Source organism: Micromys minutus (genome assembly GCF_963924665.1).
Source record: "Micromys minutus genome assembly, chromosome: 6".
Lineage (NCBI taxonomy): Eukaryota > Metazoa > Chordata > Mammalia > Rodentia > Muridae > Micromys > Micromys minutus.
In genome coordinates this window covers 72,373,240-72,388,836 of record NC_137975.1, presented here as the reverse complement: position 1 = coordinate 72,388,836, position 15,597 = coordinate 72,373,240, and the positions used below count along the sequence as shown (strand labels likewise).

The window sequence follows — 15,597 nt, the reverse complement described above, 5'->3', positions numbered from 1 at the left end:
CAGAGACGATAAAACGTACCAAAACTTTTGATAACAGTTTCACTTCTTAATTCCCACAACTCGGGAGGCTGAAGCCAGAGAATTTGTGCTACATGCTGAGACCCAAGACGGGTTGGGCTACAGAATGAAACCCTATCTCAAAACAAAACCCCCAAATGCAAAAGATCTCATTTCTAGAAACTATATAAAAGCAAAGACTTTCCGACTGACCGCGAAGTTCAGTGTCCTTGTTTGTGTCTTATTTCCTGACTACTTATTTGTGACAAGCGGACAGTGCCTTAGATGACACTGTGAGGTATTATGACATTCTGAGGATTACAGCGCTTTTAAGTAATTTACACATACAAAATAAATAAATAAATAAATGCATACATACATAAATACATACATACATACATAAACAAACAAACAAACAAACAAATCAAATCAATCAATCAATCGCGAATTATTTTCCCCTCCCGTTCTCCCCTCCGGCCCATCCTTTCATTGATTCCCTCTGTATCCCGTGAGCCTGGACCAGTAGAGGGCGCTCGGGGGCTGCGGTTAAGGAACGATCTTGGTTGCGGCTCCTGCGGTTTTCGCCTCTTCTGTCCTCTTAAAAGTTCACTCTCATGAACTGCCTTTGACGCACAGGGACAAACAAGATTTCGGTGTTTTAACTGCGTTTACGGTTTTGATGGGCTGCACTGCAGCTGTCGGTGGTCTCCTGCTGCTCGGGGTGGCGTGGTGGACACGGTGCACCACTCTTTGATTTCTGTTGTGGGGAAGGTGGTGGTGAGAACAATCTTAACTTCAAAAAGATTACAGAAATGTGAAAAAAGTAGGATCAATAGTTTTATCTAAAGGTGCAAAGCCAGTGCCTTCTTAGCGCAGTAGGCAGCGCGTCAGTCTCATAATCTGAAGGTCCTGAGTTCGAGCCTCAGAGAGGGCAAATACTTTTGATTAAGAAACCTAGTGGCACATATGGCATTTCAAACCCTTACTTTTATCACAGGTCATCTCTGTTCGAACTACTGGCCTACACCATGAATGTAATGAGGCCGTAGCCCTTTGAAATCTTTCTCTTTCTGTCTCTTTACAAGACGGTTTTTTAAAAATGCCTATCACAGCGCATTACATTAAGCTAAAACTGTGCCTAATATCATAAATCTGTCAGTTACCTAGTGACCCTTTAGAAAACTGACACAAATCTAGAGGCTTCAAATAGTTCAGATATGGTATCTTGTTGTCCTGGAGTCAGAGCCTCGGCTGGAATAAGTTTCAAATGTCTGGGGACTTGGGGTTTGATCCATGGTCAATTGACCAGCAATTGCAGACCCAAATGTCTACCAGAAGGTGGCAGAGTTTGAGAAAAATAAACCAGAACCCCATAGCCAACCAGAGAATTAACAGATCCCCAAACCGTTAAATGTCTTTCACTCTTGGATTGAGTTGCTAAGAGTTTTATAGCTGTTTCGTATTTAAGACAAATTAAAGAGGGTGTGGTGGTGCATGGCTGTGATCTCTCAGCTTCCCAAGAAGCTGAGGAAGGATTGGCACAGATAGGCTCAGACCTTATCTCAACCAGCCTGATAGACCCAGCTACCCACTATAGAGCTCTGTTTAGCTCACTGCCACGGTTGTGGGCTGTAAGGAACTAAAGTGGCTCCAAGTCAGGACACAGCCAGAACAAGTCTAAAGAAACATCTCCACTACACCCTAGGAAAGCTTTGTTTCTTAGGGCACCAGGACCAGCTGTCAATTCAGTGATGCTGTAGCGAGTAAGTAGACCCACCCTGCTAAGGCACCACTGGATGATCAATAGCTTCATTCTGGGAGAACAAACTAACAACTGGACATATTCCACTACCAACACATGGGCGCAGACATACAGGTCTTAAGATACGGAACACAATCTGTCTTTGTGGTGGAGAATACGAAGGCTGTTATTATTGGTTGTTTGGGGTTAGGGGGTGGGGTAAGCCAGGGTTGCTCTATGTAACCCAGGCTGTCTTTAAATAAGTCTCCTGTCTCTGCCTCCCAGGTGCCGATATTACAGGTGTGAGTGAGCCACCAAGTCAGGCTTCAAATGCTATGGTGTGAGTCACTTAAGACTAACAGGGTTTATTAAGCTTGGGAGTCCAGGTGAGGATGGATAACCAGCATCCAGGTGAGGATGGATAACCTGCATCCAGGTGAGGATGGATAACCTGCATCCAGGTGAGGATGGATAACCTGCATCCAGGTGAGGATGGATAACCAGCATCCAGGTGAGGATGGGTAACCAGCATCCAGGTGAGGATGGGTAACCAGCATCCAGGTGAGGATGGGTAACCAGCATCCAGGTGAGGATGGATAACCTGCATCCAGGTGAGGATGGGTAACCAGCATCCAGGTGAGGATGGATAACCAGCATCCAGGTGAGGATGGGTAACCAGCATCCAGGTGAGGATGGGTAACCAGCATCCAGGTGAGGATGGGTAACCAGCATCCAGGTGAGGATGGATAACCTGCATCCAGGTGAGGATGGATAACCAGCATCCAGGTGAGGATGGGTAACCAGCATCCAGGTGAGGATGGATAACCAGCATCCAGGTGAGGATGGGTAACCTGCATCCCTCAATGATCTTTTGACAGAATAGGAAAGTCTGCCTTTTGACCAGTACATCTGCTCTGTGTACAAAACCATTTAGTGAGCTTTCACAGAGACAGGGATAGAACGCTGCACAGAAACTCAAAGTAGCCACCAGCCACTGATAAACACTGTTGGTCTAGCTGTCTCACTCATGCTAGAAAGAAAGGAAGAAAGAAAGAAAGAAAGAAAGAAAGAAAGAAAGAAAGAAAGAAAGAAAGAAAGGAAAGAAAGAAAGAAAGAAAGAAAGAAAGGAAAGAAAGAAAGGAAAGAAAGAAAGAAAGAAAGAAAGAAAGAAAGAAAGAAAAGCCTTTGGACTTTTAATTTCTCTCAGCCCCAGTCTCTCTCTCTCAGTGACACATTTCTGCGGGGACACTCCATTTCTACCTGTTCTATGGAGACCCCCGGAGACACTTTATCTAAAACACTGACCTCCTATTATACCTATTTAACGAAAGCTTCTTGGCATTCCTTGGCTGTGACAAGTCTCTGAAATCTGTCTCCGTCTTCGCATGGTCTTTCTCCCTTATGTGCCTGTCCCGGAATCTAAAGCTTCCTCTTTACACTTACAAAAGCTCCAGGCACTGGACCGTGTCCCACCTTAACACAGTAAGACCATTGTCAGAGCACAATGGTGAAGCAGGAGGCGCACAGGTCAGCATCAGGGTTCCAAGTCAGCCTGGGCTATAAGGAACCCTGTCCCACAACAAAACAATAAAACAAAGCAACAGCAGAAGTTGATTACTTATGCAAAGAATGGGTTTATTTCCAAACAAAGTATCATTAATACCAGATACAGGGATTAAAGACTTAACTTATCTTTGGGGGGGCATTAAAACTTAGGATGCTAACATCATGCTTAGAATGTTCATTCATACATTTAAAATAAAGGACAAACCAGGCAGTGGTGGTACACAACTTTAATCCCAGCACTAGGGAGGCAGAGGCAGGTGGATCTCTGAGTTTGAGGCCAGCCTGGTCTACAGAGTGAGTTTCAGGACAGAGAACCTGGCTCAAACATGTGTGTAGGAGGAGGCACCGAACTTTTGCACAATTATTTTAAAGATTAGAACAATCATCTTACCACATACTGAACTTAACTAACCACCTATTTAAGATGGGTCAGATGCTCATTTTAGATATTTTATGTGCATACCTACTTCAACAGGGTCCCCAACAAAATGGCCAGAGGTGGGATCCAGGCACGGCCAAGGGCAATTTCTTATTAATTTACATTTGCTACGTATTCTGCTTACTGTGGCATCCCTGCTAATACAGCTTCCATTGGGTGACTCAGGGGGTACAGGCTCCAGCCACCAAACCCGATGACACAGTTGTCCCCAGAATTTATATGAGGAGAGAACCGACTCCCACAAGTGGTTCTCTGGTATCCATATGCCCACATGTTTGCATACACATGCACACACGCAAAATGAATGTCTAAAAAAAAGAGAATGCTCGCCAGTGATTTTATTCATCAGGATACTCTCTAAGTACCTGCCCCACCCAAACGTAGCCCATATTCTTTCTTTAGTTCATCCCTCCGCCGCAGACTTCAGAGTAGCTGACGCGGTTACTCATTGTACATATTCACACTCGTGTTTATTATTCCATTCTTCCACCGGCATGAAGACTCCCCAGAGTTTTCAGTTAACTCTGTTCACAGCTATTTTTCCTCTTTTGGAAATATGGCTACCACATAAGAGACAAACGGTTAATGTTGGTTGAGTTCGTGGATGAGACAATGCCAGGGGAGGGGCATAAACTTTTCACAAAGCGCTCAGGGGGCTCAGCCGGAGCAGATGCTCGTCAGTTTCCCAGCCTGCTCCTTCCTCCCTGCCTCAGTACCCTTTGCTCTACGCATACTTGGGTCCAGGAAAGTTAAACTTCCCGACTATCACCTGCAATGCTTCTGATTTTCTCCGTCAGAGGTAATTGAGGCGTCCTTCCTAGCGTCCTCTTCACACGGTGGTCAAATGGCTGCCTAACATGTGGAAGGCCCAAGTTTCCTCGCTTACAACACAAAAAGGGAGGGGTGGTTGGATGGAGCGCCCAGCCTCTCCCTCCGAACGTCCTAGCTTTCCTTTACAGGGGCTGCTTACGCTGGAGATGTTTAGGATTTGGATCGATCACCTTTATCTATGATTTTGGTTGCCCCTAAAGCTTCCTACAGTTTAATGTAAACTTATGAAAAGTGACTGAGGTCCCGTTAATGCATCAATCTTCGGCCAAGTTTTGAATCTGGTTTATCTCCATAAAAACTGTGTTGTTTTTAAAAGTATGAGGACCCAGCCAGGTTACAATTTTGTATATACAGTAACTTAATAACAATTGTTTTCTACTGGTAAGATGTGAAAACAGAAGGCCCCACTGGGAGTCGAACCCAGGATCTCCTGTTTACGAGACAGGCGCTTTAACCAGCTAAGCCATGGAGCCACGTGGTGGCAGGTGGGAAAGACAGATGGATCTATCTGACTTCATTTCTGTTGGGGAGAGGGGAGAGGGGAGAGGAATCACCAATAATGCCCTTTTTTTTTTTCTTTGTGGTTTTGTTTTGCTTTTATTGCTTTTTATTTTTGCCTTTTTTTTTAAAGATAAGACGTGGTTAAGAAAAGTTGCTGCTTTTTCTCTGATCAGAGTGAAGACGTCCCACACTATGAGTGAGAGTCAAAGTCAGATATTTTTTTATTGCGAGGACAGGCATTTCAGGGAGGAAAAACCGGCTGAGGAATAACTGACAAAAGACCATCCACCGCAACGTAGATGAATATGAAGGCACGGCGCGTGTGAGCCCCTGTGCGCTGCGCTGGTCGTTCGCTAAGGAGTTGCATAAAAAGTAAACCGCTATGTGTAGCGCGCTCGCGAGCCAGGTCTGCGGGCTACGGGGCCGGCGGAAAGGCGTCAGCTTACAGGTGTCTGCGGGGACATAACGTCTTCCAACCTCTTCCGATTGATTCCAAGAGCCATAAAGACGTGCTCACTCGGACGATCTGGAGAGCGGTTATGGGGGGGGCTGCACCCTGCACCCTGGACGCTGGAATGGCTGGGTTCCCTCGGAGTAGACGTGGAGGGCTGTGCTTCCCCCGGGAAGCTGGCGGGGCTGGGAATGCTGGAGAGAAGGAGGGATTTGGAATAGAGGAGGGGCTCTAGGAACCAGCTAGGCTACAGAGGTGGGGCAGGCAGAAGCCATCTTCTTAGGCTGGGGGGCCCTGGAGAAGGCCTGGTGTGAGGGGCGTGGGAGACCTTTGTCTTCTAGCTGAGGTGATGATGTACTCGTGCAATGCCAACGCTGGGAAGGCTGAGGCAGAAGAGTTGCCTCGAATCTGTAGCTAACCTTGTTTACATAGCTGTTTAAAAAAAAATAAACCCCAGAACAGAACTTTCTGCCATAGGCTTCAAAATGCAGTCGGGAAACTTGGAATTTCCAGGGATTAAATGGCTTTGTTGTTCCAGAACCAGCTTCTCTAAGGACCCTCATTAAAAATTCTGTGACCCACAGATTGTTTGTGGCATAGTCACAGCTTATCCGGTTGCAGGAAAGGTTGTGGGAACTTCCGGCGTAAGGAAATTTCTCCAGCAGCAATTCTTACCGTGGTGATAGCTAGGAGATAATTTTCAAACTGCTGCAACAGGCTGGACTGCCCAAGACACACCTAGCCAGTCTGCCCCTTTCTACAAGGCTTTACTCATAAATTTCTTTAGGAACCAAGACCAGTCATCAGAATTGGGTGAGCAGAGGGACCGGGAGAAAACAAAGTTTTGTTCCCTTTTCAAAGCCCTCCCCCCAATATTACCATTACGGATATCATTTATCCACACGCCCACCCCCACATTCACATCTCACAGAGCGAGGAAACTTCTGTTTCTGCTTCCCCTGGCTTTGGCTATCGCATGGGTCCGATATGACGTTCCCATACAGACTCGTGTGTTTGCACACTTGATCCCCCGCTGAGAGTGGCTTCGGGGGAGGTTGTAGAACCTTCGGGATGGAGGTCACTGCAAGGCAGGCCTTATGGGGGACAGCCTGTCCTGCTGAGCCATCTGAACTTACCTCACACGTTTGCTGCCCGAGAAATACCACCAAGCTGTCAGAAGCACGATTAACTATGAACCAAAGAAAAATTCCTTCCTCCCTTAAGTTTTGTATTTGGCCACACTGGCAAGAACAATAACTGACGTGGGTTCCTCAGAACGGTGCATATTTTCTCCTGATCAAGAGGCACAGCATTTTTCAGACTAGCAGCAGAACTGAGACCGCACAGGTGCTCAGGCACACTGCGCATGCGCTGCAAGGGGGTGAGGGTGAGAGAGGGCAGGCCCCCATTGCTAGAAGAGTTCCAGGAAGCCTCCAAGCCTTAAGAGTCAAGTGTCTCAAATTCCTAGGCCCCGATGTTGTAACATTAGCAGCTGCAAGAACCAAGGGGCTTGAACACCCATGACTCAGAAGCAGTAACATCAGCTGTGGGACCTCAGTACCTAAGGCTTAGGAGCTGGAGCTGGTACCAATTGCTCCAGATAAAAGCCGTGGATTACATCTGCCCTCTGCCCCCACGTGCAGACTGCCAACAAGCAAATCACAGAGTAATAAGCCCCCACCCTAAACACCCTGAGCAGCGAGGCTCTACACTGCCAAACTCATAGCCGGAGCCCCGTAGTCCTCTATCCTTGTAGCTATGACAAGCCCTAGAGCCTGTCACTAGACACCAGAAGAGCTACTTCTCCTAAACATTCTGTCAAAGCCCCAGCGGAGCTTCCCGTGGGACTGAGGCACCTCTGATCAAGACCAGGGTTTGTTGCTTTGTGACGTGCTGCTCTATGTTTACATGTTTTCAGATTTGAACAATAGTGTGAATGAACTTGAAAGAGAGAGCGGGAGAAGGGGGATGGGGGAAGAGTCTGGGGACTGGGCATCACGGCAGAAGCTGTAATCCTGGTACTTAAAACGCTGTGGATAGAGGACCGGAAACTCAAGGGCAGCCTGGGCTACATACATAGCTCTGTGCCTTAGATCTGAGCAGCAATGTGTCTGCTATACAACCCGCTAAAGGCAGTGCCAAGGGAGAGTCTAGAACACTTTTGAGAAAACCAGGATGTTGAGGTCAAGAAGGCACATCACTCAGAGTCCAGCTGCTGTGGGTTCTCTTGTTTATTAGATGATGGTGATGATGATTAACAATGGTAAGAGGAGTGAATTTAAAGGGGAAGACTCTGGGTGACAGCAAACCACATCATTTAGTGTGAAGGACATCCGTAGCCAGGAGTCCCTCCCTTCCTGTGAGGTGAGGTTTCTGCTCTCGCCTTCAGAATTCCCTAAGAAAACTACCTACGGGATGGTGCCGAGGAGCTAAACAGAAGGAGAACTTGACAAAGCAGGCCCAGCTGGGACCGAGGACCTGTCACCTGTTTCTACTTCTTTTAACCAGCCAGTGCTGTGGATGACAGATGAGGATGTGTGTGTGTGTGTGTGTGTGTGTGTGTGTGTGTGTGTGTATTATCTACAATATATATATTGTCCAGATCATCAATGCCAAAATATGACTTTCTTTTGGACTAGATTAGGAAAACTAGATATATCAGACTCAGATATCTGGGTGGATAGGTTTTTTTTTTTTAACTTAATTTTCAATGCATGCATATGCCTACCACAAATAAACGTCTATTTGCACACACATTAGCAGGGACACGGTCAGTGCTGCAGGCTTTGGTCATATGGTGGCTGGTGAAGGAGCGTGGCAAAGGCACTCTTTGTACAGCGTGTCCTACTGGGTACGGGTTTGGTTTATGTACTCCATGATGTCTGACTGGACAGTTTTGACAGGAGTCTTGTGGAACCAGCGCATGACAGGGACTCCATCGGGTCCCACCAGGAACTTCTCAAAGTTCCAGCGGATGTCATGGACCTTCATGGGATCCCAGAAGAGATATTCTGGAGAGCCCAGAATTTCAGAGGTGGGAGGGCAGGAGCTCTGGAGCAGAGATATGAAAAACGGAAAGATGGTCTCATTTCTGCCTCTGTGCTGTGTGCTGTCCAGTCTCTGCCCACCACTGTACATCTTAACGTGTTAAACTCCTTCATGTGCTTCTGGCCCATCACAGACATGTCCGTACATTGCCACTGGCACCCCAAGGCCAATCTAGCCAGGCTAGAAGGTGACAGTGCAAAGCACCCCACTTTCCTGCCTCCCCTCTAGTCTCTCATCAAGATGTTTCAGTGAAAGAGTAACTTCAGACTGCCATAGAGGCACATACATTTAATCCCAGCACTTGGGAGGCAGAGGCAGGTGGTTCTTCAAGTTCAAGGTCAGACACTGAAAAAATTATATATGTGCGTGTATATATCATACATATATATGTGTGTATGTATATATGTATATATGTGTGTATACATATATATATGTGTGTGTATATATATATGTATATATCCCCAAGTGCTGAGATTTCAGGTATGAGCTACTACACCAGATAAGACTTTTAAATACTACTCAGCTCTGTATGGATAATATCACTGTTTTGTTTGTTTTGAGTCACACTTGTTACAGAGCCGTGTCTGCCTTGGAAAGGACTATTTAGACTAAACCAAGAACTCACAGCCATCCTCCTGCTTCTGCATGCCGAGTACTGGCATTATAGGTGTGAGTCACCGTGTTTCGGCATGGTCATTTTCTGTGCTGCAAAAAGCAGTTCGTGTGGTGTAGCCTAGCCATGATTTATTATTAGGATAAGCAACTGCCTTTTATATTCGGTGCGTTGGTCTTTGTGTCAGTTTACTGTGGGCGAGTGAAGATATCCACAGGGACAGCTTTGTGCTGCGGACCTCTTGGGACAAGTGACTAAGTGACCCTGGTGGGGAAAGGCCTTCCCTCCTGGTGTTGTGGCTGCATTTCTCTGTGATTCTTATCTTTGTCTACGTCATCGCCTGACTTTATAACATTCTTCCGGTGAGAGACTAACCTATTAATAAGTGTTAACTTGTATTTCACGGTCCCTTGAATAAAGTAGGGATTTGATTAATGATTATTAAACAAATCATCAGCATCCCACAGAGGAGGTTTGTCTATGCCAGAGCTATTGTGTTTGCCCCCTCCGGAACCCGTGCCTCATTCCCGTGAACTTCTTCCCTTCTGTGAACCCCTGCGCATCCCCGATGTCAGCCCCGTTGCTTCCAGAGAGTTCTGTCTGGCCATGCTTGCTCGCTTACCTTCAGGAAAGAAAAGACCTCTTGTTCATTCTCCCCGTTCACATCGCCCTTCTCAAAGAGCTGGAAGTTGGGGACGTAGCCACCGCCTGGACGCACATATCTGCAGAGAGTCAAGGAGGAAAGGAAATGACTAGCAACGGTCCCCACCAAGGCACAGAAAGGACTGCAGGAAGAGAGGGGCTGAAGAGAAGTCTCTGGGCGCAAGAGCCCAGGCTGGGGGCTCTGTGGAATTGAAGAATCCATACATTAGGGAGGGGAGATTTTGACTTCAGATTTTTCAGGCATGTCACCATTTGCTACATTTTCTTTTTTCCCCTGAATGTCTTTTCCTTAGATCTTCCCTATTCTCGAAGACGCCAAGTGTGGGAAGAGTACCCGGGCATTTCCGGCAGGGCTGGATGGAAGTCAAGGCATCACGGTGACATTCTTCAGCCCATTGCTCTACCACTCCCTAGAAGATTCCAGAATGTGAAGGTATGGAGGCAGAGAAGGAAAGAGCGTCTCTGGGGTCCCACACAGCACTCACTTGAGTCCGAGGAGGATCTCTGAGTTCTTTCCAGGTTCTTGTTTTCCAAACTGGTTGCACGGAAAGCCCAAAACACTGACATTGTGTGGCTTCAGCTCCTCCTGCAGTGTGTTCAGTTCTGTAGACAGAGGATGAACAGCGTGGCAGGCTTCCTACTGTGGGACCCACCGTGCGGACCCTCTTGTCACCTGAATAAACTGAGGACTATGAAAAGCTGCAGACACTGAGAGGGCAGACCGAGTCACTACAACACAGGTCTCCGGGGACTCATCTCAGTGGCTCCTGGTTTTATGGCAACAGGGTTTCCCAAATAAATGCTCTTCCCCTTGCACACAGAGTTTACTCAAAGCAAACAGACACAGACTAACTAGACATTAAAAAAAAATAAGGAAAAGGCAAACACATGAATGTACTCCCTCCTGACACCAAGTCTCATGGTGGCACCTCTGACATGCCTGCCACTTCCCAGAAGACTCTCTGCTGTCGCATATTAGAAGTCATAGAAGGAAATGGAAAATCAGAGTTGGGCTGCATATGGTAGTGCTTAGCTATAATCCTAGCAAGCCGAAGACAGAGGCGGGGCATGGCCATAAGCTGTAGGTCAGCCTGATCCATCTAGTAAGTTTTAGGCTAATTCAGTATATATAGTGAGACAGCTTCTCAAACAAAACAAAATGAAATAAACAACAAACAAAAAAGCCAGGAAGCCTGGTTGCATAGCACCCTCCACCCTCCACATTTTCCACTGCTCCTCCTAGGTCAAGAGCCTCTTCGGTGCGCGATTACATGAGCCACTGTTCAGTTTGGAGTTAACGCCTCAGAACCAGACCCTGAGCTCATTCAGCCTCAGTTCTACCAGCTGGTGTCTCCACTAAGAACCGCTTTCCAGATAGAGAGTATCTTCACATTTCAACATACTCTGGTGTGTTTTATATAAAAATATGTATTTAATATATGTTATAGACAGCATTTCATATGTATGATTAGGATGGCTTCCAACTCACCGTGTAGCCAAGGATGACCTGGAACTTCTGACCCTCTGGCTTCCAACTTCCCAGTGCTGGGATTAGAGATCTGCATCACTATATTAACCTGAAGTGACCACCAATTCAGCACTGTGCAAGCCGTGTGTGTGTGTGTGTGTGTGTGTGTGTGTGTATTTTAATATAACTATGGTTAAGTCAAGCATCCTTCTCTAAATGATAACTTCAAAAATTCCAGAATTTGGTGACACAGGTGTCCCAGATGAGATTTGCATTATACAAATTCAAACAGTATTTAGAAAGGAGAAATTCCTGAAGTTAGTAATTACTGTAGTTCCATTAAAACAAATTGGTAGAAGGTAATAGTCCACAGGTGGATCCCAGCACTGGGGAGGCAGAGGCAGAAGAACCATGCATGACTTTGAAAGTAAGAGCTTTACCTCGAGAACTGTTTCTGATAGTTTCCATTAGTCACGTATGTAACAATGACAAGGTGTAGAACTTGTACAGACTTGTTCCTGTATGACTTTGGTCCGTTTGTCCATGGTGTCTGAGTCAATCAACTTGTGAAGTTATCTTGGACATTCTTAAAACAGCAACATTTTTAGCACGTCAAAAAAAAAAAAAAAAAAAAAAAAAAATACCTATCTCATTCAATTCATGTAGAAACTTATATGGCCTTATTTGATCAGCAATAATATAAAATTCTTCTATAATGGACACAGTAGGGAGATGGGACATTCTCCCATATCTACCACTAGCTCCAAATGGCCTTCCCGCCGGTTACGGCTGCTTGGATAGAAACTTCATTCTCTTCTTCTCTGTCATTTGGGAGCACCTCCTGAAATAAAAGCTGTCTCCTTTCCTGTTGCTGCTTTTGGTGGTGGCTGTGGAAGTTGTGGGGCAGGGGTAGGGTGTGTGTGACTGAATGTATAATTACACACACATGCACATGTATGGAGACTGAGGGTAAATGTCGATGTTTTCCTCTAGTGATTCCCACCTTATTTTTTCTACGTTATGATGAATATGATGTTTTTTGAGATCTAGTCTCTCACTGGGCAGGTAGATCAGTTGGCTAGACTGGCCGGCCAGACAGACCCAAGACTCCAACTGTCTCAGTTTGAGGCTTCCAGGTGTGTTCCTCTACCATGTTTGGACTTTTGAAGGCTCTGGAGAACAGAACGCAGGTCTTCCTATGTTTTCAGAAAGTCTTTTGTGCATCAAACCATCTCCCTAGAGCCTCCTGGTGTTTTTTTGGTTTTGTCTTGATGCAGGGTCTTCAGAAATAGTCCAATGGAGCTGGAGAGATGGTTCAGAAGTTAAGAACACTCACTGCCCTTCCAGAGGTCCTGAGTTCAATTCCCACCAAATGGTAGTTCACCTGTAATAGGATGCCCTCCTCTGGTGTGTCTGAAGCCAGGTACGTGGTAGTTGTATACATAAAATAAATAAGTGAGGATTTTTAAAATAAAAGTTATCAAAAGAAGAGGACTTTAGATCCTTCTGCCTCCAGCTCACAAGGGCTGAGATGTCAGGGTTGTGCACGGTTATACAGTGGTGAGGACCAAACCCAGGGCTTTGTGTCTGCTAGGTAAGCACTCTGCCAACTGAGCCATATTTTTGGCCACACAATCTGTATTATAACTCCTATTTTTCACTCTTGGCTTAATTCAAACCAATCTCCACTGTGGCCTAGGAGTCACAGGGAGGGTTCAGTGATCTATCAATTCTACAGAATGTCAGTGCCACAGTACACAACCATTGTCAACCATGACACATCAAGACTGCTTCACAGTCATGTCTGAACACACACACACACACACACACACAGTGTCTACACCACAAAATGACCACATATCACCCTGCCACTATAAATGGCTGCTACTTTATCAGTTACAGCTTCAGGCCTTTCTGTTTCTCTTACCATACAGATATGATTTCTAAAGATAGCCAGTTACATAATTGCCTCCTTATTCATTTCCTGACAGCTCTTAACCCAGAGCATCAGTCTAGTTCCTTAAATCCTTCCCACACTACCTGATGCCAGTTCACAGCGCCTGAGTGTTTTCTATTCCTTTCTGAGAAGCTTCCTTGTTCTCTCTGGTAAGTGGACAGCAATGCCTACTTGTTTGGCCACAGATGTGTTCTTAACGGTCACCCAACAGATCTTGGGAAAAACCTTAGTGCTCAGGGATGGAGGTAATTCTGGCATTCATGAGGCAGATGGCAGGAGTTGGTCTCCATTCACTCCCGTCTCGGAGCCATTGTGCCCCTTCATCCCCCACTCCCAGCACCACGGAGAACTTTCTCCAGTCACAATGTGGTGATGTGCCAAGCTGGTGCTGACAGAGAATTGAAATTTGAGTTCTCACCGGGGTACGTAGCAGTCAAGCCACAGAAGGACGCCACGTTGACAAAGAGGATGTATCTTCCTGCATACCGCTGGAACTGGACATACTCCCCACCATCTAAGGTGTTGGCTCCATACTCATAGACAGTGCCAGCCACCCCTCTGTTGCAATCCACCTGTAATAAAACACAAGTGCTGTCATGTGACCAGAGAGACAGCAAAATCTGCAACACCGGGCAGCATTTTCAAAGCACTTGAAGATTTTCCTTGCAGTAGCTTAAAACTCTAAGAACTGAAGACTTTCTGTTGGATGAATTCCACACCCAAGCAGGCATCAGGAAATGAATAGACCTGGGCACCCACAGACGATGCCCTCTCAAGTGAGCTGTGACCTCACTTGAAAGTAGATAACCTACGATTTTACAGCTGCCAGTCAGTATTTTACATGTATTCTTACCCTTCACATGCCCAATAAAGAGGTCAAAGCTCGAAGGTCAGAATTAAAGATGTATATAAGCATCAAGATATCATTTTAGAAATGCCTGGGGTGCCAAGAAGACATACGGGATCAAAAGCTCTAGGAGTGAGGCCCAGTCACCAGTGGGTTCTCTGTTTAGCTAAGGTCTGGGAATCACTGTGCCCTGTGATCAGACCGTCCCTTGCCTTTGGCGGAAGGGAGCTGCAATTGGCAAAAGATATGTTGGTAGCTTGAAGCCTCTGTGAGGTTAGGTTTTCAACATTTCTCTGATTTTAAAGTTAAAATGTATCAGTCCCTCAAGTCATCCACATCAGCCCTATTTGGCCTTCTAAGACTTATGCACGAATTTTTTTTTTTTTTACAGGGATGGCTACCGACTCCTCCTGCGGATCATCCTGGATATTAATTCCTCTTCCCTGGCTCTTTATGAAACCACAGTGTGGTGATTGTTCAGCTCATTGGAGCAGCACCAAAATCTGAAGAGAAGCCCTTAAACTGAGCCAAGCCCTGTCTTCATCTCCCAGAGTCCCCGGCCCCTGAATTCACTCTCTGTGTCTTAGTAGTCAGTCAAGAAAAATCCCCCTCTCCCTAAGCCCCAAGTGGGGCCAGTCCAGTGCCCATTTCTCTACTCATTCCTCTGGGCTTGGTCCAATTGGTCTGAGAACAATCGGCCTCCCTCCCAACTCACTTGCTATTTAACTGTTTCCTAGGACCTGAGGGGCTGTTCCACGTTACAGATCAGCATGGGATAGGACAGTGCTGGGTTGTCAGACAGCCATTAAGGGGGACTGACAAAAGCAGATGGGGACGTGTTCAAAGATCCATTAGGTGTAGAGAAGCAGAGCAGGCACACGGAAGACACGATAAAGCACAAAGCGCAGAGGTAGGAGAGCTTTTGTAGCTGAGTGCCACAGAGGCCAAAGTCTGCAAAGCAAGGCTGTAGGCAGCTCTGTCCCTTCAAGAACAGGATAGATCCCTGAAACTCACCGTAGACAAGATGTTTGAAATCCTTTTAGATCCAGTGGTGTGTGTGTGTGTGTGTGTGTGTGTGTGTGTGTGTGTGTGTGTGAGAGAGAGAGAGAGAGAGAGAGAGAGAGCATTGCACGCCCTCTTGCGCACACTTACCTTTGATTTTTGAGGCTCTAGAGTCTCCTGACTCAAGACAGCCAGAAACAATGAGAAAAGACAGGAACCCCAGAACTGCTGGGCCATGGTTGTACAAAGAACACCGAGTGAGTCTCGAACACCAGGGACTGCGATCCCTTTTGAGTACCCCAGCAGGCACCAGTTTGAAGATGCACAGCCAATCACAGGGTCGCTCTCACTCCCCACCTCTCTCCTCTCTCCTCACCCTTGCTCTCCTGATACAGGAGACACGTGGGTAGGCACACGTTCTGACAGGTGAAGGTGATGTGAAGGTGGACACTTTTCCTGTCTGCAACCTGAGA

General features: G+C 46.4%; 1 protein-coding gene across 1 annotated transcript; it reads right to left on the bottom strand.

The window, feature by feature from the left end:
• Nucleotides 1-8,370: 8,370 nt before the first annotated feature.
• GPX6 (glutathione peroxidase 6) lies at nucleotides 8,371-15,361 on the bottom strand (the record flags this gene model as incomplete). Its single annotated transcript, XM_080917969.1, has 5 exons — nucleotides 8,371-8,577; nucleotides 9,810-9,909; nucleotides 10,336-10,453; nucleotides 13,694-13,847; nucleotides 15,275-15,361. The coding sequence occupies 5 exons, from the start codon at nucleotides 15,359-15,361 to the stop codon at nucleotides 8,371-8,373; spliced, it is 666 nt and encodes a 221-aa protein (XP_080774095.1).
• Between the last annotated feature and the right edge of the window lie 236 nt (nucleotides 15,362-15,597).